Source organism: Colletotrichum higginsianum, chromosome 1 (assembly GCF_001672515.1).
Source record: "Colletotrichum higginsianum IMI 349063 chromosome 1, whole genome shotgun sequence".
NCBI classification, from domain to species: Eukaryota; Fungi; Ascomycota; class Sordariomycetes; order Glomerellales; family Glomerellaceae; genus Colletotrichum; species Colletotrichum higginsianum.
This window is the reverse complement of record NC_030954.1, coordinates 367,075-390,035: the sequence shown is the minus strand read 5'-3', so window position 1 is coordinate 390,035 and position 22,961 is coordinate 367,075. Positions and strand designations below refer to the sequence as shown.

General features: G+C 54.9%; 9 protein-coding genes across 9 annotated transcripts; 8 read left to right on the top strand and 1 right to left on the bottom strand.

The window, feature by feature from the left end:
* Positions 1-1,069: 1,069 nt before the first annotated feature.
* Positions 1,070-3,624, top strand: CH63R_00126 (Zn 2cys6 transcription factor; the record flags this gene model as incomplete). Its single annotated transcript, XM_018295101.1, has 9 exons — positions 1,070-1,110; positions 1,161-1,283; positions 1,333-1,445; positions 1,504-1,626; positions 1,679-2,223; positions 2,304-2,568; positions 2,622-2,797; positions 2,930-3,027; positions 3,207-3,624. 9 exons carry the CDS (start codon positions 1,070-1,072, stop codon positions 3,622-3,624), a joined length of 1,902 nt encoding a protein of 633 aa, XP_018163463.1.
* Positions 3,625-3,910: 286 nt separating this feature from the next.
* Positions 3,911-5,623, bottom strand: CH63R_00125 (C6 zinc finger domain containing protein; the record flags this gene model as incomplete). Its single annotated transcript, XM_018295100.1, has 3 exons — positions 3,911-4,212; positions 4,284-5,139; positions 5,192-5,623. 3 exons carry the CDS (start codon positions 5,621-5,623, stop codon positions 3,911-3,913), a joined length of 1,590 nt encoding a protein of 529 aa, XP_018163462.1.
* Positions 5,624-7,549: 1,926 nt separating this feature from the next.
* Positions 7,550-8,753, top strand: CH63R_00124 (uncharacterized protein; the record flags this gene model as incomplete). The annotated part of the gene is made up of 2 exons (XM_018295099.1): positions 7,550-7,735; positions 7,824-8,753. 2 exons carry the CDS (start codon positions 7,550-7,552, stop codon positions 8,751-8,753), a joined length of 1,116 nt encoding a protein of 371 aa, XP_018163461.1.
* A 372-nt stretch (positions 8,754-9,125) lies between these two features.
* CH63R_00123 (uncharacterized protein) lies at positions 9,126-9,608 on the top strand (the record flags this gene model as incomplete). Its single annotated transcript, XM_018295098.1, has 1 exon — positions 9,126-9,608. One exon carries the CDS (start codon positions 9,126-9,128, stop codon positions 9,606-9,608), a length of 483 nt encoding a protein of 160 aa, XP_018163460.1.
* A 791-nt stretch (positions 9,609-10,399) lies between these two features.
* CH63R_00122 (uncharacterized protein) lies at positions 10,400-12,022 on the top strand (the record flags this gene model as incomplete). The annotated part of the gene is made up of 2 exons (XM_018295097.1): positions 10,400-10,702; positions 10,850-12,022. 2 exons carry the CDS (start codon positions 10,400-10,402, stop codon positions 12,020-12,022), a joined length of 1,476 nt encoding a protein of 491 aa, XP_018163459.1.
* Positions 12,023-12,892: 870 nt separating this feature from the next.
* On the top strand, positions 12,893-15,936 carry CH63R_00121 (MYND finger; the record flags this gene model as incomplete). Its single annotated transcript, XM_018295096.1, has 4 exons — positions 12,893-13,078; positions 13,165-13,302; positions 13,552-14,698; positions 14,792-15,936. The coding sequence occupies 4 exons, from the start codon at positions 12,893-12,895 to the stop codon at positions 15,934-15,936; spliced, it is 2,616 nt and encodes an 871-aa protein (XP_018163458.1).
* A 755-nt stretch (positions 15,937-16,691) lies between these two features.
* On the top strand, positions 16,692-17,717 carry CH63R_00120 (MYND finger; the record flags this gene model as incomplete). Its single annotated transcript, XM_018295095.1, has 1 exon — positions 16,692-17,717. The coding sequence occupies one exon, from the start codon at positions 16,692-16,694 to the stop codon at positions 17,715-17,717; it is 1,026 nt and encodes a 341-aa protein (XP_018163457.1).
* Positions 17,718-18,682: 965 nt separating this feature from the next.
* CH63R_00119 (Upf0132 domain protein) lies at positions 18,683-19,442 on the top strand (the record flags this gene model as incomplete). Its single annotated transcript, XM_018295094.1, has 3 exons — positions 18,683-19,020; positions 19,144-19,308; positions 19,388-19,442. 3 exons carry the CDS (start codon positions 18,683-18,685, stop codon positions 19,440-19,442), a joined length of 558 nt encoding a protein of 185 aa, XP_018163456.1.
* Positions 19,443-20,100: 658 nt separating this feature from the next.
* CH63R_00118 (26S protease regulatory subunit 6A) lies at positions 20,101-21,678 on the top strand (the record flags this gene model as incomplete). The annotated part of the gene is made up of 4 exons (XM_018295093.1): positions 20,101-20,414; positions 20,502-20,917; positions 20,970-21,604; positions 21,658-21,678. 4 exons carry the CDS (start codon positions 20,101-20,103, stop codon positions 21,676-21,678), a joined length of 1,386 nt encoding a protein of 461 aa, XP_018163455.1.
* Between the last annotated feature and the right edge of the window lie 1,283 nt (positions 21,679-22,961).

The following is a 22,961-nucleotide window of genomic DNA, read 5'->3' as shown; positions in this document are numbered from 1 at the left end:
CTAGACTTACTAAATTGCCTGTAGATAGCAAATCGGAGATGAGCGCAGCAGATACGGTCGGTCCCCTTGCCCTGGTCAGCCTTCTGGTAGCTTATCAGTCCATGTCCCTTCCGATGATCAATCAGTTACCGGCTTGGTGATCATTTCAAATCTATCCTCTGTCATCTGCGTCCGTCCAATCCGGACAAGTCCATCAATCGTTAACTTCAAGTGGCTCTTACACATTTACCTTAAAATGGTTAGAATAACGAGAGCCACGCAGCTGCAGTTTTCCGACGTAACAACCCGATCCCGGTTCCGATCCATGCTCCCGATCCCTGCTCCCGACCCCTGCCAACTTATCCGCGCTTGCGAAACCCTGTTTGGGCTTGATGGTTGGGATTATCACATTCTTCACTTCTGAAAACTGAGGATAACGTAGACTGCCCGCTAGAATTAAAAGGTCCAATCGATTTGGAAAAGAATCAAGATTGTCTCAGCGTTCGATTGGGTTTAACTAACGGTTGGAGGGGTGTTGTGAACAAGAAGATGGCATGTGGCTCCCTCTTCTCAGCAACGTATCCATTGTCCTACAACCCCTCTCCACTCCCACTATCAGTAGCTGCGATATCGATGCGCGGCTTAGACAAGTCTTTTCGCCGGTTTTTTTCTTATGATGAATACAAACCTAACAAAGATGAATTTACGTGCTTCCGCGTGTCTGATGACATGGGCGTTAACGCGAGCTAGTTCACCTTACACTGGATTCTTGTCAAGTGATCAACTTTAGCGACGTACAAAGTAAACTATGCGGGGTATTATTACGGTATTACCTGTAACCCCGCTTCCCGGAAAGACCTTCCCCGTCCGGTGGTGTGGTCGTCTCGCAGTTTTCTTGTGAACATTAGCATTATCTGTGGAGAGCTGATCTTGATGACACCTCTTCTTATCTCCCCATCTCTCATTGTGTCTGTTATCAGACTAGTTTGATGTCAGGCATGTTGCCGAGTTGCCACGCAGCGGAGTTTACGAGTTATATCCCTTGACGGTACTCACTGTACGAACAAGGCCAGCTGCAAAAGCAGTGATCATGGACTCCGACCGACGGAAGTCAAGACGCACGACTAATGCGTAAGGCGCCTTGACCCGAGTAAAGGATGAACTTCTTACACTCATAGTAGATGTGTCAGTTGTCGCCAAAGCAAGATCAAATGTTCCGGTGACGAGCCATGCTCGAACTGCAGGCGACGTGTTGTGAAATGCAAGTACTCAGACGGGAACAACAAAGAGATATCGGCGGAGAGGTACTTGAGACTCTTTGATTGTATTTCAGTCGCAATAAACTGAGAAAAGTCATTCAAGGAGCGCAAACCACGAGAGGCCTAGGCGACACTCGGAGCAGCATCCTTCATCGGGCAGCAAGCGGTCTCACGACGTCGCACTCGGGTCGGATGACGAGGATAGTGGTATGCGATCCTGATCTGGTCGATAAGAGCACGACGTCTGCTAAAACTCTGAGAGCAGATTTCCGTCCCGGAGACCCTAGGTCATCCGAGGTGGGTGAGTCGCCAGAGTGCGTTTACACGAGTCCCTTCACGCTGCCTTCGACCACGATCAAGAACACCCACCATAACAAACGCAACTGGAGTAAGTCACGAAGTGAAAATGTTCATGTTGAGTTCTGACGAACGTCTTCTAGTTTGGCTCGCTCCGTCGTCTACATGGTCATTCACCGCCCGCCTAACCTTGATGATGGCGGAAAGACTCCAACTTGATACTCCCTTCAGTGCGCCCAGCTTTTTGAATGACGAGATATACGTGCTCAAGTGGAGAGCATCGACCGCCGATGAGCAGCCTGACATCAGCGGACTACCTTCCTACGATCATGCACTATACCTCTTCAATACCGTCAAGTTTCATCTCGGTCAAAACTACCAGCTCATTGACGAAAAGGCATTCACGAAAGACCTCGAGGAGTTCTACTACGGTATCGCGTCGAAAAAGGCAGCCGAGTCTCGTCTGTGGTTCGTTCAATTTCTCCTCGTCCTCTCGTTTGGCCAAGCGTTTCTCTCTCGGTCGAAAACGCCCAAAGAGCCGCCTGGTTCCAAGTTTTTTGTTCGTGCCATGTCCCTGCTTCCGGAGCCCACATCATTATGGAAGGACAGTCTGCTAGCCATAGAGGTGCTGTCTCTATCAGGCCTATATCTGTATTCCATATACCAGAGAGAATCTGCCCAGCTATACGTAAGTTAATGTTTCTTAATTATCGCAAGTCCCTGAACTCCTCCTCGTGCTCGTCTGATCCTGTGCCTCAGATTGCTCAGGCAATTCGTATAGCGCAACTAGAAGGACTGCACACTCAGCTCCCTGAGGACACGCTTGGGGCAGAAACCGTCACTCGTTGTCGTAATCTATGGTGGACTTTGTACATCATGGACCGGCACTTCTCTTGTTCCGTGGGCGTTCCCATGAACACTCAAGATACCGACATCACCACACTCCTCCAGCCGCCGAGTACGTGTTCGCAGCGTGATGCAACGCTCGGCCTACAGGTCAAGCTGTCTTACCTTTTGTCAAAGATTATCACTAGTAAGAGACTCTAGGCGCCCGTATGTACGTATTGCTCACTTCCTTCTCTCTAGCTGTTTACAAGTCGGAGAAAACACCACTCGGCGAATTTCTCGGGGCGACAAAGTCCATTCTTCATACTCTGGCTGGCCACGCCCAGGAAATCCAGAAAATCACTCGATCAAAGTATCAGAACTCGGTGGACACAATGCCAAAGGGGACTAGAGGGGTCACTCTACTCTATCATCAGGTTGGTTTACCTCTGCTTTGTTATGATGTGTAACCAAGGCCATGTACTTACCTGGCTCATCAATCAGTGCGTCATTATGGCCACCAGACCGCTATTTCTTTCTGCTCTGAAAGAAGAACTTGAGAGCTTTAGGGAAGACCATGGAGATTCAATAAGCCTCTCGACCCCTTTGAGAAGCTTGGTTTCGACGGGTATCAAGTCCGCGGTGAAGACGCTCCAAATATTATCCGGTGAGGATAGCCTTCTCGGTGAGCATGGCTGGTCCAAATTTTGTTTTTGGCGACGCAGAGCTGATCATCACCATTCTATCAGAAGTTTTCCTGCCATTCGAACTTGAATATGCTTACGGTGCGGCCGTTCACTTGACGATGGCAAATGCAATTTTCCCCTCCACATCCGACTTGGATAGGTTAGTCCATATCCAGCAAGCACACTCCATATTGGATGAAATGATACAAAAAGGCAACTCCGTTGCCGAAGTCCGGAAAGCGGAACTTGTTCACTTGGAGTGGCTATTCGAGCAGTTCGCCACCCGGGTCGGTCAACAAGACTTCCAACGGCGCAGGCTATCCGCGTCAATCGAAGCGATCATGGACCCTGCAGTAATCAATGTCGCCGTCACCGAGCCAGACTTGGTCTCGATGACTACACTCAGCGAGTCCCAGGCGCTGATTAGCCCTTTCCCGGACACGCCAGACAACACCGAGTTTCTTCAAAGCATTGGCATTTCCAGCGAGGATTTCCTCTCTATAGCGGAACAGATGGACAGCCAGTCCCAGGACGGTTTTCCTTATTCTACAATGGATTTGGGGCAGTTTTGGAAATAGTTCGGATAGGGATTGTATAAAACGGCCATCGGGAATCTGGGTTTGAGGGGATATCAGCGATCAAAGCCATTGAGTAATTCCTGTACCTAAGTTAAATCAAAATTTCCCTACGAAGCTTAAACTTGTTTAACGACTCATCGCTTGAAGTTTTTAGTTTTGTCTGCTCTGAACATTATCATGAGAGCGGATGAACTTGTGATAGAACTGGTTGTCGACAGCATCAAACTGCTGGACAAGATATATATGTTTAAAAGCCATCATCATTACATATCTAATCATTCTTTGACTACCATCCCGTGTGGTAATAACCGTCCCAGCTTTGTTGGTGCTGAACATGAGGGTGCTGCTGCGACGTGTGAATTGGCTGGTATCCAGTGCTTGGCTCCCACGCAGTCGGTTGCGCCTGGCCCGGTGTTATCGGAGAGGTCAGCGTCGTAGCTAGGGACATCGTTGAAGATATCGTGGAAGCATGTTTCATGCCGTAGTTTTGTTCAAGGAGAGGAATACCCATGCTGGGTTCTGACTGAATGACATGTGTCGCATGATAGCCAGCAGGCATATGGCCCGACAAGCCGTCTTCCAAGCCAACTAATGAGCATGTTGATTAGTACCTTGGAAGCAAGGGGGGGCGCTTATCTTTCTCATGAAGTCTCACTTACAAACTAAGATGTAGAGAATCTCGACAACGATCGGGACCCACGCCGCAAGCGCGAGAACCTGTCCAAACGTCCATTTGTCGTTTTTGTCGAGGCCACCAGCCGCGTCGATGATTTTCTGGCGGAATTGGGTGAAGTAGGCCAGGATCGCCCACATGATGAGCATGTTGACCCAGGCAACCGATAGGCGCCACATAGACCTCCACCTCTTCACCCACGGCCTGTCCACCATGCCCGGGATCTTGAACCCGGTGGTGAGGAAAATCGTCAAAACGAGCCACATGAGCGGCAGCCCGACGACCAGAAATTGCGTGGCCTTGACGGCCTTCCAGTACTGCGAGCCACGCTGATCGCATTCGAAGTTCCTGTGGCCGCTCTTCCGCAGCGCGTAGTCGACCTCGCCCCTCGGCGCGAGGTAGACGACGGTGACACTGAGGCCCCAGAGGAGGAGCAGGACCGAGCGGTGCAGCCACTTGCGGTGTCCGTCGTGTTTGGCCAGCGCGTAGAGCAGCATGACCGGGAAGACGGAGAAGTTGGACGCGATCAGGGCCAGTGCCATCTCGTAGATCGAGTCCGATGTCGGGAGGTCCGGGTTCGATTCGCTCCTCTCCTTGAAGTTGGTCGCGCTGGCGTAGACCGAGGCGCCGAGCATGGCCACCGAAATCAACATGGCACCGCCGAGGAATATGTCCAGCGACCCGCGGAACGCGTCCAGGATCCGCTCTCCGGCTCCTTGTTTCTGCGTCGGCCGGGGTTTCTCGTACACGTTCTTGTCCAGGTGTCGTCGCATTTGATGGACGGTAAAGGCCAAAAGATACATCGTTGCTAGTATTCCTTCGAGGTAGTAGGACACGACCACCTGCTGAGAGTTAGCTCATGAGGCTGGTTCGACAGCAGTCTTTGTCACTTACGCCGATTCCACAAAGATCCTGGTTTCCCGTGTACCCAACGGCCTTGCAAAATTCTGTTGGGCAGTGAGGTTTTGGGCCGTACAGAACAGTGTCGTTGAAGCGTTTGCTGAAGAGATAATAATCGGGGGACTCCGAGTTTTCCGGGACAGGCGTGTGATACATGTTGTACGCGAACCACTTGGCCACTTCATCGAATGTCGTGGTGTAACCCTTTGGCATGGCCGTCGCGTAGTACTCCATCGCCGATTCAACACTCATTCCGATGGTGGTTTTCGGGTCCCAAGAGTCTGTCTGAAGCATGGCCGATAGCCAATGCCCCCAGTAAGAGCAGTTGCGGTTGAAGTCGAGTTGTTCCCAGGTCAGATTCTTCGAGCCTGTGGCATCGGTCCCTGGGACCCAGAGATCCATTTGCTCCCAGTAGCTGGAAACCATGGCGACATAGACAAATGGCGTGTTATTTGTCGATTGGTAGCTGTCAACGTATTCAGTGAACGAGGGCGGACGGCGTACATGAATTGGGAATGGAAATGAGGGACGAGAAGCAAGAACAGCCAGTGCTGCTGACCGGGCGAGCACAGCAACATTCTTATCCAAGGCTAGCCCTACTCCAACCAACCTTTTCCGCTACCCACTCCAGGTTTGCGGCCCCGCGGTGCCTTTGTCGTACATGTAGGGTGAGCTAAGAATATCCCCTTGAAATGGGCCGGTTGTATGCGGCTGAACGCCGTGCTGACGGCTGAGACCAAAACGGAGCAAATCGTCACGGCTTAACTCATGTAGGGCAACCACTAGTGCCAGCCACCAAGCCCAAAACAATTCGCAAGTCTCCGCGAGTAGCTTGTTTCCAGTAAGGTTGACCACTCACGGCATCGAGAAACTGCCACCTCGCTCGTTAAGTCTTAGTCGCTAGGGACCTGAATCGTAAGCTGGCCATTGACGGCTGGAGGAGACTTTTGTCTTTGGCACGTATTTGGCGGCCGTCAGGGGTTCTGTTTGACATCAATCAGAACAAGAGCGGCGTATGATTATGGTGAGTTTGGTAGAGCATGGCATGTGAGTTGGGCGAAGATATAGACGCCAGTAAGTTCAAAAGAAGTTCGACTACCGAATCTCTAGCGGTGTTGTGTATTAACATGATTCTTCCAGTTATCTTTCCTCGATCATCCGGAGCCTTTTTCTTAGGCATGTTTGCAGCCCAAATAAGGGCAGAAACACCGTGTGATATTCCCCGCCGTCTCGGGATGTTTGGCCCCGCGGTGGCGAACGCAATCCTTACTCAGATAAAAGCCATTGGCGCAGTCTCCCACGCCGCACTTGAACGGTCTGGGGTGTTTCACTCTACACCGACTGGAAGGAACTATGTGTCAACAGTATCTTCAGACGGGATGGCGTTTCCGTGACTTACTTCAAATAGTATTGGTGTGTGTGGATGCGTCCGCACTCGGAGCATCGCAGTGCATTTGGCCGTTTGTCAGACTATCACCAGTCCGGGGTTGTACCAGCAGCATCAACGGAACAAGGTTTCTGTAATCTGTAAAGAGTGACACGTGTGTAATGTGTTACTGGACATGTCTTACGATACCTGAAATCGATGGCTCTTGGGAAGTCGAAGAACACTGGATAGATATACTGAACATCACCAAAATGAATTCAACTGTTGTCTGCCTTGTTCAGCACGTTTCTCATCTTTTGTTGTGGTGTTATCGAGTCCTACAAGTCTCAGAGACTCGACTACAAGATGAAGTACGATTTCATGTCTTGGGCTAAAACACCAAGGAGATTTCCGCATTTGATGTTTCTATCAGGGGAGTATTGGATCAGGTTCCGACCTACTTCATTTGAGCTGTTGGCGAAGTTAGCCTCGGGCTAGTCCAAAGCAAACGTTACTTTGCTTATTTCTCAGTCCATCACGAGGCATCCTTAATGGCGACGGAGAAACTCTTCACTAAGGCGAAGTTCACTCTGTACAAAGGGCCATAGGCTGCAATCATTCCAAGATGTCACTAATCTTGTACGCCAATGCCGTTTCATTGCAGTGATATCTTCGTCACTTTCCCATATCCACTCCAAGTCCTTGGTGATACACACGCATAAGCCAAACAACATCTGATTGCGCGGGCGCAAGCGCGGTTCTGGGTTCACACATTAGCGCTGACGGCTTGTGGTGGCGGAGTGAGACAGGGGTTCAGGTCCTCCGTCGCCTGCCACATCGCGTGACACTATCGGCGCGTCTCCGAATTCACCCCGTTGGATTGAGAATGTCTCCGTTGTCAACCTCGCACACCAAACACAACAACAAAGGCCCTTATTCTACACCATCCACTCTTGTCATCCTTACCGGTCTGTCCTAAAGCAACTATGGCGGGACGCTGGCTGCGACAGACGGCGTCGCCCGCTAGGCTGTTACTCGTCACTAGCAGATGGCTCACCGCCCTGCCGGTTCTGATGACGGCATTCCTCATGCTTCCGGGCACGTTCCTATTTCCGAATCGGCATCGACCGACTACCCTCGGTGTTGCCATGACTGATCTGGCGATGGTCTCGGTATGTAACATGCCCTGTGTCCACCCCCCCCCCCCCCCGTTTCTTAGCTGTCAGGCAGTCGAAGGCAATGTCTAATGAAATCTCACAGTATCGCGGGATCCCCTTTTCAGGTCTCCGCGACCATGACGGGCCAGTGATGCTATTCGACCTCTACTGGTTTCCCAATGCCTTCGGGTGGGAGTGCCCCTTTTGTCCCCCGCACATCCAGAACGGGTGGTACGTCCATCTCGGCGGCGTCATCTACGCCGGCCCGCGCATATCGTTCGATCCGGTGGCATACATGCGCCAAGCCGCAGATGACATGCAGATGCCTAATGTCATATACGACTGCGTACCCTTGAACGGCAAGGTTGGACATGAAAAGTGCGACAACTCTTTTTTCCAGGCCTTCGCGGACAACTACGAGTCCCGATACAAACTCAAAGTCGCTTGGGCGCGGTTCATTTGCTCCATCTTTGCCTTATTTTACGGGTCTATGGTGATGCTGAACGAGTGGTCCATTGCCTATCAACCTCGTCGCATGAAGTGTACCTGTCGCTGGCGGTGGCTGAAGAAATTCTGTGCTTATCCGAAAGGCACAGACGAAGAGATGGAGGCTCTCGGTGAGAATGCGTGGGATCATGTACGTCTTGGGGCATACGGCAAGGCCTTTGTATTCTTCTTCATTTCCGCTTCCTACGATCTCTGGTGCGCGAGGTCATTCGTCAGTTATCTTGCTGCGGTGGACGAAACTTTCCCGGACGATCAACGCATGAATCCTCGTCTGGGGCGACCGTTCCTTTTCTTCTCTTGGGTCAACGTGGTCATGGCGGGGGTTGCGACTCTCTTGATTTTCAAAAGGCGACAGGTGACTGGAAACCCAAAATACCGGGGAGAGCAGCTACAAGGCGACACCCTGGCCGAGGAGGCGCAACCTTTGCATAGCATAGAGCTAGGCGATGAAGTAGAGCAAGGATTTTCTGACGAGCAAGATGAGGATGGCGTTCTACAGACCTCATCCAACAGGATCAGGTTGTAGCAAATAACAAAGAGTAACACAGGTCCTTTTCTTTTCTGGAACATTGTCCATGTATCTGTCCCCTAGTTGTGTAAAAAGTACGAGAGCTGGCAATGTGTGTTGAGGCAACCCTTTGTTTTAAAACCCCAAAAGAAAAAAACAATGACCGTTGTTGCAAACAAGCATCTCTCTCACAAGTCTGGCCCAATTTTGACGCATTGGTTGTCATTCAGAGGGTTCAGAGGCCAGTTCTCAGTGGTTTATATACATCATGCTTCTCTGGCAGCACGTATGCAAGCTACTTCTCTCATGAGATAACATACTTCTCAGCCTAGAAGCAGCCATCCACCTCAAGCCTCTCACATCTTTTTAGAGCAGTTAGACATCTCCAATATGACATCTCACTCAGAACAATGCTCGAGCGCTGAGGCCTACAGCGAGCGCGTCTTTCGACAGCTCGAAGACAACCGCCCCTCCGACGCCCCCGCCGACTTCTCCGGCCCTTTGCCCGAAGCGTCCCAGGCCATCAAGCCGAAGTCGACGGGCTCGCAAGCCCAACTGGCTCGCAGCAACACCGTTGGATCGCCTGACGTCTACGTGCAATCTGATGTGGGTAAGTCCACCGTCCAACGTACCGGGTCCGTGGGCAATGGCCGCGTGAAGCAGCTCGTGGCCGGCTACGAGGCCAGATCCCGTCGTACTGAAGACTTGGCCCAGGAGATCGCTCGTCGTAGGCGGGAGATGGCCGCGGCCGAACACCAAGCTACTTCCCCAGATGACGCGCATTCCCTGCCACAGGACCTTAAAGTATGCCATGTGTGCATTGCTAATGAAGACAAGGGATGGGTAAAGGTCGTTGATGGGGATTTGGACTAGGAACTTTGACATGTGCCTGATTGAAGGTCTCAGGGGCTCCCTGGCTGGACAAGGGACACTGCATGTATCTGGTACTTCTGTTTCTTCTGTGGTTCTCTAGTCTAGCATTCGCTCCATTGTAGAAGCAGTGAAAGATAAGGAATCGACGGTTCGAGTCCCTAATTTGTGGCGTAAAGGCTTTCTACTTTATGGTTGTAAGTACTCTTAGGCATACGGGATCAAGGAAAAGAGTCATCTGTTGGCTAGCATAACTACTCTGTTTCCTAGAATTTGCTGGCAATTATTATACGTATTACTGTTATTGTTTACATGTTTCTTTTTCATGTCGGCTCTGTTCAAATTGATTCCGCATAAGTGCCGAAGCGTTCCGCAGAACAACAAAGATAATACCATTCTCATTCATTTCTACATCAGCTTTGGTGATGAGAAGTCCAGACTTTCGTGTCTTTAATCTCATACAATTAGTCTCAGAGCAGGTTATAAGGAGCACTACATAGAGCCGTATAGATCTGGTGGCTCTCGATTCAGAACATTGCTTGCCTTGATCGATTGTTTGCGAAGAATTGACATTAATACAATGAGCTCCGAGTCACCACCTATGTTCGCCTGGACTTCAGGCTTGTTGACTTACTTCTGGAGTATGTTCAATTACAAGGCAACATGAGATTCCATCAACACATAACATCTCTCACATTCTAGGCAACCCCCCGAAACTCATACTATCCCACTTACTCAACTGACTGGCTTATCCAAGACATTCTCTACTAGCAACCAGAGTTGTTCCACCCAACATGGCACAATTTTACGATGACCCTCTACTCATCCCCGGTGACTCCAACCTCTGCGAGAACGCGAAAAGCGAGCTTTTCAGTACACACCCTCCCGTCCCCAAGGACCCGGGTTTTCCCCTCTCCAGCAGCTGCTCAGACGTAGACGACCCCGATGACTCCTTCGACATCCCAGACACCGATCCCTCGGAAGGTATTCCCGACCAAATTCCGGCAAGTATAAGGCCCAAACCCGGGCACCTCGGTGGTGTGCTGTGCCAAACCGCAAGCCCTACCTCGACGACACCGTCCATATCATCATCCAGCGTAAACCCCCTTTTGACAATCCCTGACAGCGAGCAGTCGTGCCTACGGGGGCCTGAGTTCAAAACTTCAGGAACCTTGGACAATTTCCCCGCTCAGAACTTCAGTCAAGAAAGCACAGAAGCTTCGACAGGCAGAACATCCCTTTAGCCGGCCGATTCTTCAACGGCATCCGAGCAAAGCTCCCATGAACCCCCTCCCTCGTCGACCACAGACAAGGCATCCGATCCAACTGTCGGCAGCGATTCCTGTAAACAGGCAACTCCCGAGATACGGCATGCGTCCAGCCGTTTCGTCCACGACAAGCCCCTGGAGAATTACTACCGGATACTCCTCCGGCGCCGCGGGGTCCAGATAACCTACCACGACCGCAAGACCGCCGTCTCGGGCGGCAGGCGTCCTGGCGCGGAATGGCGCTGGTGCGGCTTCGACAAGTGCTCCAAGGAAGCATGCCGGTACATTGGCGGAGTGGTCGACGTTGAGAACCCTCCTGTGCTCCTCCTCGCGCCGGTCGACCTTGAAGCAGACTACCACCTGTTGAGGGAGCTCATCTTCGCGTTCGAGGCGGCGGGACTGCACCACAGCGCCTTCGTCGCGTTCGCGACGTCACCGCCCGTGGTTCGGGCGATGGCGGAGTACATCTCCTCCGTCATCGACGGCAAGGGGGTCCTGACGAAGTGCTTCTGGGTCGAGGGCGTGCTTGACGAGGCGGCCGAAAAATTCAAGGGTGAGGGGTGGGCGCGGGGCCCCAAGGGCACCGACGATGGCCCGCCTACTTCGCTTACTTCGCAGGGTTCAGCGGACCGTCATGATGAGCCTTCGTTCTACCAGCACGGCTCGGAGACGGACACGGCGCGGGACCTCATGTTCCGGGAGATGATGCGCCTCGACGCCTGGCGCCGGAGGCAGGTCGCTGCCGAGGCGTACCCGTGGGACTGGGGCGCATCTGGCGCGGCGGTGGCGGCCGCGGCGTACAAGATCGTCATCGGCGCCTACCGCGAGGCGTATGGCCGCGGGTACGTGGTGCTCCGGGACGCCGACCAGAACGCGCAGGACCGGATGTGGACGCTGTGGTGGGACCGGTTTCGGCCGTGGACGGAGTGTAAGGGCCCCTTCGTCGCCGATCTCGAGGCCGCTGACATGGGAGCTAGGCACGAGGCCGGACGCGGAGATGATGGTGAGGAGGATGAGAAAGACGACGAACAGAATCGGGCAACTGTCGCTCCGGAAGTCGACTTGTACGAGGGCGTTGGGCGGTATAAGGCCTCCTGGTGGCCCAACCAGCCGAGAGCACCTGGGGTGGACTTGTCCCTGGAGCATTGATGTGTCATTTGTTTGGAGACGAAATGGCATTTGTTGGATTCTCTCCTAGTCTTCACCTATGGAAGTGGCTTCTTCTGTCTGCTGTCTCTTCCAAGATCTGTCTTGCTGTAGGACGGTTGTTTGTGCCATTGTTATGGAATGTGAGTTATCGGCTTGTTGGCCGCAAACTTGCTGGCAACTTTCGAAACAGTTCCAGCTGCTCTCGGCTACTTGCTATCATGGAGACTTTATGTTTCCCTTCCTGTTTCTCATCCCTGTATCTCGTTCCTCCAAACACAGACATGAGTGTCATCCAACCTGATGTTAGTCCCTATACGTGAGCATAGCGGAGTGAGAACAAAGATGAGAAAACAGAGAAACACAGGCTGGCCTGTAACAAAGATAGAGACAAGGATATATTCGACAATCTGGCCAGTACTGGTGAGTCCTCGTGAGCTCCAATAGTGTCTGATTGTTGCCCGCAGCCTCTTGATCACTAGGAAGTCTGCCTTTAGCCTTCCATCTCTCTTCAAGAGGGCCGGGCATCACTTGACCTCCTTCTCTTATTTCTCTTCTGCCACACAAATCGAAGCTTTTGAGGCTTCGAAAAAACAAAACCACCTTCTCCAATCTCATCTCATCCAAACCTGCGGCTTCCAAGTATCGTAAGTGTTCTGTTTTCAGAGAGATGCGATGCAAACATCCGGATTCAGCTATTCAGAGTCTAGAGGCTGACTCTTCACTTGAAAAGAAGAAAAGAACAATCGAAACTCGAGACTCGAAAGCCGAAAGTCGAACATCCCAAGGGAAACGAACAGCAGAAGGGGGGACGAGAGGGAAGAGACAGGGCATAAAAAACAAGACAAAAAGAGAGAGGAGAGATTGCTCAAGATGGAGGGCTTCTCGTCCAAAGCGGCGCCCACGGCCTCGGGCCAAGGTGAAGACGCCGTCGAGCTCTTCTCGCCCGTCCAGCGCGTATTCAGCAACGAGCAGCAACGCGACGGCAACTCTGTCGAAATCGGGTTTCTCGACTCCGCCGCCATCCGAACAAACAACCAGCAACGGCAGGGACGCGACGTTTTTCGCTTCACCCTCCACGCGCCGGGCGTTTCCCTCTCACCGACCTCGTCACCTTCATCACATACCTCCTCGTCCCCTCGAAGCCGCATTTCGCCATCGGCTGCTTCGTCAGAGCATACAGGATGGCGTCCAACGGCCTCTACGACTCGAACAAGAAGTCGTTCTTCCCGTCAACCGACAAGGACCACCTCTTGCGCCTCATCGACGTCTCGGGCTCCAAGGTACGGTCCATCTCATCGTCTCATCCCCTTTCGTTCTCGTCTCCTGTCACTCTTGATTCTTCTCTGCCTTTCCTCTCATCTCCTCTCATCTTTGTCTTCTCTCCTTTTCATATCCCTTCACTCTCATCGCCTCTCGCCTCATTTCGTTCTCGTCTCGTCTCCTCTTGTTTTCATCCCCTCTCGTCTCTTCTCCTTGTCTTCTCCCGTTCTCATCTCGCTTCTCATCGCTGACTCTCGATTTTCCCTCAGGAACGAAGAGACCCCGACATACTCGACGAGGAGACTCAAAAGAACCTCCGCGAACTCGACTACATTCTCTGGCAGGACGGCCTCCCCGACTACTTCGACCGCGCCACGCGTTACGACAAGATGCGCGGCGACCCCGTCGACCGGCTCTTCGTCGCCCTGCCCAGCGTCTTGGACGACGACTGGGGCTTCAAGGACCCTGAGGCCGCCGCTGACCACGACCGCCGCTTCGCCCTCGCTCTATGGCCCTTGGCCAACTCGTGCATCGAGAGCGTCATCGCCGCGTCGGCGGACAAGAACGCCCACGAGTACTGGTGGGCCGCCCGCTTCGCCTTCTCTCTCTGGGAGCGCTCCGATCGCTCCGTCCGCTGCGTCTTCGCCCAGCTCCTCGGCCAGCTCGCCGTCTCCCAGATCGCGCCCATCGACAGAGACCAGATCGACCTCGCCCCCGGCCACAAGTGCCCCGTCAGCGAGGATGGCGAGCCCTGCCCCGGCGAGGCCTACATCAACCGCAACGACTGGCTCAAGTACGCCCGCTGGATCCACCGCGGCCGCCGCGACGCCGACGCCGACCTCGAGCACCGCCGGGACCAGGCGAGCGCCAGCGGCATGGGCGAGGCCCTCGTCCGCGACAACTGCGTCAAATGCGGCATCGGGCGCGGCGGCACCGGCGAGGCCCACGGCAAACGCATGTTCTACTGCCACGGCTGCTACTCCAGCTTCTCTCCGGACCTCCGCCGCATGTACTGCTCCAAGAAGTGCCAGAAGGACGACTGGGCCGACCACTACGACGACTGCCAGCGCCGCAAGCGCTTCCTCCGCGCCGTCTTCATCCTCAAGGGCGTCGCCTCCAAGTTCATGGCATCGACCTACTCGGGCATGGCCGTCGACTGCGTTGGCGTCCAGATCCGCGCCGTCAACCAGGTCCAGAACCGGATCAGCGACAAGGTCGACCGCCGCGGCGTGCCGCGCATGGCCGTCTCTCCGGGAGTGCACAACGCCAACTACTGGGTCGGTCAGCAGGTATTCCCCCTCGGCCAGTCGTTCCTCTCGCACAAGTCGGAGAACGACATTGGCAAGGTCATGGCCTGGGATGCCGGCAATAACCTCTACTACCACCTCCAGCCAATCATCCAGGAGACCATTGGTCGTGAGTTTCTTATCCTTGTTTTCCTTCACTCTCTTGAGAACAATGCACAGGCATTGCTCAGATGAAAACTAACACCCCCACCCCCCCTGGTAGCCCACTGCGATATGATCGTTGAGACCGAAGTCTATGTCCGCAACGCCAACAGCATCACGAGCCTCGCGGCCAACATGTGCCGTGAGGGCCTTCAGCTCCAGATTGCCAAGGGCAAAGACCCCATGTTCTGGCCCCATCCAGTTCTCAACTGCCGCCTCAAGGGCTCGAACCCGGATGACATCTACATCATCGACCTCCTCGGCGACAAGTTCGGCTTCAAAGACATCGTGCTGCCCTTCGCCGCCTTCATCAAGTCCAGACACGCCAGCTGCGTCTCGTCGATGGTGCTGAGAGGCATGCCCCCCCACTGGTTCCCGGCCGAACAGAAGGGCCTCGTGGCGTGCCGCGACACGGTGTCCTTCACCTGGGCCGAGTGCATCAAGACGTACTTTAGCATTCACCACCCGACCATCAAGGGCGCGTGGCAGGTGCCGCGCCTCACGGAGGAAAAGTTCCACGAAATGGCGGCCGCAGTCATGGCGGTCTCGGACCGCATCCTGCAGGACATCACGAACCGCCTCCGCGAGCAGGACGTCTTCCGGCAGTACCTCGTGATCGACCCGAACCCCTACTCACACGAGTTCGGCTTCGGCGTGACCCACAACCAGGAGGAGTGCGACGTCTACGAGAACATCTGGATGGACCGGCGCACCTACGACGTCATCATCAAGGACGAGCTCGTCGCGCGGCACAAGACGCTCCGCGCTGGGTCCGAGACGCTGCGGCTCGCGGCGCTCTGGGTCGACCGCCTCCGGAAGCACAGCCAGCGTGGCGCGCCCTTCGACTCGGTCAAGATCCTCGGCGGCCGCGCGGCCAAGCACTTTGGCGTCGGCGCGTCGCACTCGGCGGGCGAGTTCCGAAAGATGGAGAGGGCGTGGCTCACGCACAGCGGCATCGCGCCGGCGCACATCGACATCTTCTACAAGCAGTGCGACCGCGTGTTCGGCGACCGCCCGGGCAGCTCGCTGACGCAGCTCCGCAGGATGATGGAGCCCGAGGCCGCGTCCGAGTGCATCATGCGCATGTCGACGGAGGAGGCCCAGATCTGGGTGGCGATCGGCGCGTACCTGACGTCGTCCAACTCCAAAGAGTGCATGGAAAAGATCCGGGCTCACGTTGCGAGCCTTTTGAAGTCGAAGAACTGATGAAGGAGTGATGACAAGTTGGGTTTCCTATGGACGGCTGCGTGCCTTTTTCTGGTTTGGAAGCCCCCACGAGGCGACGGTCCGGGTTTTGGTTGCAAAGCAAGGCTCATGACGATGTAACCGTTGTTGAACATGAGACCAGAGAGAGAAAGGTGAAGCGCCGAGGATTTTGAAACATGGCCTATGATGGGAGGGGTTCGACAGCTGGACAGTTGATCAATTGGAACGAACGGCTTGGAGTCAGGATTCGTGCAACGTTCGCCTTCAGTAAATAGCCAATTGGTGTAAGATGGCAATTCACCCAGAGTTCAGTATTACCAGGGATTGTATTGACAGTTTCAGTGGTACGGCGTCAGAATAAGGTAACAAGTGCCCAGTTCGTTGAGGCTTGGCAGTAAGATGAAGGTAAGATAATTGTAAGTGAGTGAGGGAGTGCATTCGGACATTTTGCTTAGAGGATAAATGCGATGAACATGCATAAATGTGATTGGTCAATGAAGATTGGTCGGTGTGCACGGACCATATGAAATTTGTCCCCCGATTGAAGCTCGGGAAAGGAGCTCTCGCTCCATCGACTTTTTCCATCACCAGGTGCATTTCCCTCCCTTCACGCAGCAGGACTCTCTGGCAGACCGACTCCTGCATACCAGGCACGTATGACTCTAACCCCCCAGACCTCAGGGACGCAGATACCTTTGGCTATCAAAGACCCTCAGACCGTAAATCATGCTGACAGATCCTCCCCCTCTCGCAGAATGCCACCTCGGTTACCACAACAGGCCGCGCGCGCCCTGCGCAGGCTGGCGACGGCATCGTCCCCCTCGCCTTCTCCTTCTTCTTCGCTCCCCGTGGTACGATACCTCTCGACCTCGACCGCTCGCCTTGCCGCCCCGGCCGCCTCAAGCCACCCGTCGTCCCTCCGTCTGCCCGCCGACTACGTCCCGCCGACGAAGCCCCCCTCGGCCCGCCCCCCCGAAACGCGCAAGTCGCAGCTCATCCGCACCTACACGTCGCTTCTCCGCACGACGCCCCTGATCCTATTCTTCCAGCACAGCAACCTCACGGCCGACGAGTGGTCCTCGCTCCGTCGCGAGCTTAACGCCGCACTCGCCGCCGCCTCGCCTGAGGGCGCCGCCGTCAATGGCCGCGACGTCCACCTCCAGGTGTTGCGCACGCGCATGTTCAACGTCGCCCTCAAGCTGGCCGAGTTCTACGACCCGGAGACCGCCAAGGCCAAGGCCGGCGTGCAGACGGGCCCGCGGGGCCCCCTCGTGCACGACCTCAGCATGGCCGCCTACGAGGCTATGAAGGACTTCCAGCCCCCCGAGGACTCGGCCTACGCCCAGATCTCGCCGCTGCTGTGCGGCCCGACGGCGGCCCTCGTCTTCCCCGCCGTCTCGCCCGCGCACCTGGCCGCGGCGCTGAGGGTGCTCTCGCCGAGCCCGCCCGACTTCCCCGCGCCGACGCGCAAGAAGAACCCCGGCTACTACGACCCGCTGTGCCAGTCCGCGCTGCAGAAGCTGCTGCTCGTCGGCGGCCGCATTGAGGGCGATGTGTTCGACGTCGAGGGCGTCAAGTGGGTCGGCGGCATCGAGGGCGGCCTCGAAGGCCTGCGCGCGCAGCTCGTCTACCTGCTCCAGAGCGCGGGTCTGGGTCTCACGACGGCCCTCGAGGGCGGCAGCAAGAGCCTGTGGCTGGCCTTGGAGGGCCGGAGGACGCAGTTGGAGGACGAGGGCAAGGAGGGCGAGGCCAAGGCCGATGGCGAGACGAAGAGCGAGTAGAACTTTTGGGAGGGGGTTGTATGATAGGGCTGTACTAGTCTGTATTATCAGGGATGCGGATCTCTACTATAGAGCTAAACTGTTTATTCACGGCAGCGGGGTTGAGTAAGCATCTGTGTTCACCTGTGTGTGTTGGTTGGTTGGTCTTGGGATTTCATTCTCGTAAATTGATGGACAGTTAGCTCTCTGCTACTTAAGTCACTGAGAGTTGAGAGACACCACCCGGCAAAGATAAGGGGGAGTGAGGATCTGTGAGTGTATCCACAGCTACCAAGCTTCATCAACGTGAAGTGAGCGTGGCATCCAGGGCAGTGTGACTGGCATGGGAGTTCAGATGGGCATGTGTTAATTGCCAGGTACGAGAGGGTACTGTGTTGCCTCAGCTGCGTAGCCCTTTGATACAGTCTTGCATCTCGGGGCCTAATAAAACAATCATGCTTCCAGGAGACAACGCTGAAGACAGCTCCCAACGACCAGAAGCGTCAAACTGTGAGGTGCCCCGGTCTGACATCGACCGGGCCGGCAAAGTGTGGGGCGGACGACACTTACACTAAAAGTGACCGCTGCGGGCGGCCTGCATGAACGCGCCGTCGGTCCAGGAGAAAAGACCCCTAATTAGGCCTGGAGCGAATGTCTCCAGTGGTGTTCCACTGCTGCCTGCCAGCTCCGGGCGGTGCCTCGGCGTAGAGTAGTACCAGACGCCATGCATAGCATTGCGCGTTTCCGAGCTCTTCAATTCCTCTAGCTGACGTACCTCTCCTCCACGTTCGTCCTCAATTCCCCAAAAGCGACAACACAGCAACAACAACAACAACAACAACAACAACATCTCCCGCAAGAAGCTCCCGACACCTATCCGCAAACTCGTGCGCACAACTTCGAACCTTTCAATCGCCCCCCTTTTTGGCTCTCCGATTGAGCCTCCCCCACCCCCCCAAACAGACCACGAACTGTCACCCTCGACCATGGATTTCGCTCCCTACCAGTCCTCCCCGCCGGAGCGCGAACGAGCCCTCTCCCCTCCCCTCGCATCGCCCCGCGCCTCTGCCGATTTCCGAAGACCCTTCTCGCCCTACGGCCAGCCATCGCCGCCGCCGCTACAGCACCCCCAGCCCCAACGCGGGTGGCAGCCGACCCTGCCCGGCTCTTACCCGGCGGCGGACGCGCACCGCGAGGGCGTGAGCGAGTTCGACACGAGCCTGGGCATCAGGTTGGACTACGAGGCCGCGCTGGCGTACCTGGCTCTGCCGCCACTGGGAGCGATACTGCTGCTGATTGGGGAGCGGAATAGCGATTATGTCAGGTATGTTGGACGTGGACGTCGGTCGTCGGGCCATTGCATTGAGGTCACCGCTTGAGGCTATGCGCTTGGAACTATCGATGCTCTCCATCTGCTAGGTATCGACACATGGCTGACACTAAGCAGGTTTCACGCGTGGCAGTCCTCGCTGCTATTTACGGCCATCATGATCTTTCACCTGGTGTTCCTCTCGTGGTCCAAGTTCCTCAGCTGGTTCTTCTTCATGGGCGACTTGTTTATCATCATTTGGCTGGCCTTGAAGGCGTATCAGGATGCGGACACGCTCGATAGGTATGTTGCAACTTGTGCATAACATCACACACACACACACAAACGCATGTTGCTTGGCGCAGGCACTGACAGCTTGCAGATTCGAGGTTCCCATTATCGGCTCGTTAGCCAGCCGGATTTTGGACGACGAATGAGATCTTATGACGAGAGGCTCGGGAGGTATGCTGTGAGACGGCGAGGGCGTGGCTTAATGACTGTTGTTCTGCATATCATATACCCTTTTAATCAGTCTGGGAGTGTCATCTCTCGCTGTCCCGGTTTTGGGCTTTGCGGCCCGACAGATGTGTTACTTGTCCTTGTAAATGAAATCTTTAGAATCATGAATGCAGATTGAGCGAGGATGTATGCCTGGCTTGTTGGTATGCCAGGGCACGCGATGAGAACATCTGTTGAACAAGGTGTAAGATGGGTGGTCCTTTGGTCTCACAGCACAGTGTCGAGTACCAAGTTTGCATCAATCAACACTGTAGCCGGATCCGGTCGGACTTTCCTCCTAGCGCTTCCGGCAAGCGGTGGCTATCGGGCGCACAGGGCAACACCAGGCTGATTACGCGCGACTGTTGCTTGCCTTGAGGTCTAGCTCGAGCCTCACTGCCCGTATCTCAACTACGCAGCTCCGAAGCTGTCCCTTTCTGCTCCCATCACCAACCCACCACGAAGAAAAACGGCACCCAACCCCGATCCATCACCATCCCCCCCCCCTTCACGTGTTGACGATAGAGACCCGGCCAATTGCACGCTTGACGACCCCTTACCTTTAATACCCTCCACAGCTTCCGACCCCCCGCCACTATGTCGACCCTTGAAGAGCTCGACGATCTCGATCGTCACGACAAGAACGACAAGAGGGACGATGGCGACAAGGACAACAAGGACAACAAGAAGCCTGCCGGCGAGGGCGATGCGGACATGAAGGATGCCGAGGAGGAGGAGGACATCCTCGATGACGAGATATTGAACCTGAGCACCCAGGACATCCAGACCCGCAAACGCCTGCTCGAGAACGACTCGAGGATCATGCGCAGCGAGCTGCAACGGCTGACCCATGAGAAGGCTACCATGGGGGAGAAGATCAAGGAGAACCACGACAAGATCGCCAACAACCGGTATGACACCCCTCCCCCTCCCCTTCGTCCACCCGCCGTCCGATGACGAAATCGATCAAATGACTGACTGACGCTCCACTCACACAGGCAATTACCTTACCTTGTCGGCAACGTCGTCGAACTTCTTGATCTCGACCCGACTGCCGAGTCGTTGGAAGAGGGCGCCAACATCGACCTGGATGCCACCCGTGTGGGCAAGTCCGCTGTCATCAAGACGTCGACGAGACAAACCATCTTCCTCCCGCTTATCGGCCTGGTCGACCCCACGACCCTGAAGCCTGGTGACCTTATCGGTGTCAACAAGGACTCGTACCTCATCCTCGATACGCTCCCGGCTGAGTACGACAGCAGAGTCAAGGCCATGGAGGTGGACGAGAAGCCGACGGAGAAGTACACAGATGTCGGCGGTCTGGACAAGCAGATTGAGGAGCTGGTCGAGGCCATTGTCTGGCCCATGAAGGAAGCGGAGAGGTTCAAGAAGATTGGCATTAAGGCGCCAAAGGGTACGTTTGGCGACGCAACGCGGACAGTCCTCCGGTTACTGATTCTCTACAGGCGCTTTGATGTACGGCCCCCCTGGAACTGGAAAGACGCTCCTGGCCCGAGCCTGCGCAGCGCAAACCGACGCCACTTTCCTCAAGCTGGCCGGCCCCCAACTGGTGCAGATGTTCATCGGCGACGGCGCCAAGCTCGTGCGCGACTGCTTCGCCCTCGCCAAGGAGAAGGCGCCCGCTATCATCTTTATCGATGAGCTGGACGCCGTCGGTACGAAGCGTTTCGACAGCGAGAAGAGCGGTGACAGAGAAGTACAGCGAACCATGCTTGAGCTCCTCAACCAGCTCGACGGTTTCGCATCAGACGACCGTATCAAGGTTCTGGCCGCCACGAACCGTGTCGACGTCTTGGATCCCGCGCTTCTCCGTTCCGGTCGTCTTGACCGAAAGATCGAGTTCCCCCTGCCGAACGAGGAGGCTCGCGCCCAGATTCTCAAGATTCACTCTCGCAAGATGAAGGTCGACCCCGCCGTCAACTGGGGCGAGTTAGCCCGCAGTACGGACGAGTTTGGAGGTGCCATGCTCAAGGCTGTCTGTGTCGAGGCCGGCATGATTGCCCTGCGGATGGGCAAGAACAAGATCAGTCACGAGCACTACGTGGATGCTATTGCCGAGGTGCAAGCCAAGAAGAAGGACGTAAGTCTTATCGGTACCCGCCCTTTGGTTGTCCGTATACTGACCCATTCCAGACGGTCAACTTCTACGCTTGATCCATTCGAATATCGGGTGACGCCGCTGGGTATCCGGGGCTATTGCTTCTGGCGGGATTGGGAATGCATAGAGGAGTCGAATGCGATAGACAACAACTTTGTACGATTACCACGGACACTTGAGCGGCCCTATAGGAATGGAAAGCAAGGTTGTCGAGACCAGCAAACGAAGTATGCGTGTGAGGATCTTCCAGGAGTCGTTTGAGTCATTTACCCGAGCGCAAGTGAGGCCTCTTGCCAAGTGGCAAACCGACGTGAAGTCAAGCGTGCGCCGTCTCACGGTCTACGAACGAGTGGTATGTTGCCAGACAGGGACGATGGTCAACAAGGATCTACTTCTCGAGAGGCGCTCGTGGTAGGTAGTGCGCACTTTTGGCTCCGCTTCAAGCGAAGAAGTGATCGATGAGCTGCCATGAACCCTCCTGAAGTATATGCATCCAAGGTAGCTGCGCTTGGGTAACGTACCCTGTCGAGCTGAGGACGATTGTGCTTGCAAGCCAGAATGGTCTGCTTGGTCTTTTAAGATCGCTGCAGAAAATGAATGCCGAGTGGCCGTAGTCGATAAGCCGTTACGTACTCGCCATATTGATTGTCCGGGGCCTTGAGGCTTCCACTTCGACCAAGCCCAACGGCAAGAATCAATGGCTTTCAGGAGGCTGCGGAGACGAACGTCACTCGCCTGTGAGCTAGGAACTGGGAGCTACGTTGAGCTATACTGTGGCAATTATGTGATCGGTACCAAAAAACCCCAGGGCCACCTAAACATGGGTATGGTATACTGCCATGCAACATGCCGTCTCTGAAGTTTCATTGGCGGCGCGCCAAATGTGCCCCCGGAGGCTAGCAAGTTTGGAACTGCGGACCTTGGTTTCTTCTTTTTTCCTCCTCTTCTCCAGAGGCCGATCTCTGCCTCTTCCGGGGTCGCTTCGAGGGGGCAAGGGTGGGCATCAAGGCGACCGGGGGTTCTCAAGACGGAAGTCATGTCCTAGCGTGCTCCTTTTTGTGGCTTTTCCTTCTTGTCTGGGCCCCGGATGTCGGTAACCTCTTCGAATTTGGGGTGTTTTATTGGCGATGATGGATTGTCTGAAGAAAGAGGCGGCAAGAGGGCTGAGGTGACATCGTGGGGAGGCGAGTTTTCTTTGCCTTGCGCCGACCGACATCCGGCTTGTCTTGAGGTCGTCTTCCTACACTCTCTAGTGGGCCTTTGAACATAAACTGCCTCGGCCTGGCCGTTGTTTCTGTTTGTTCGGCTCTATGCAGTTTGGTTGTCAAGGTGTCATGTT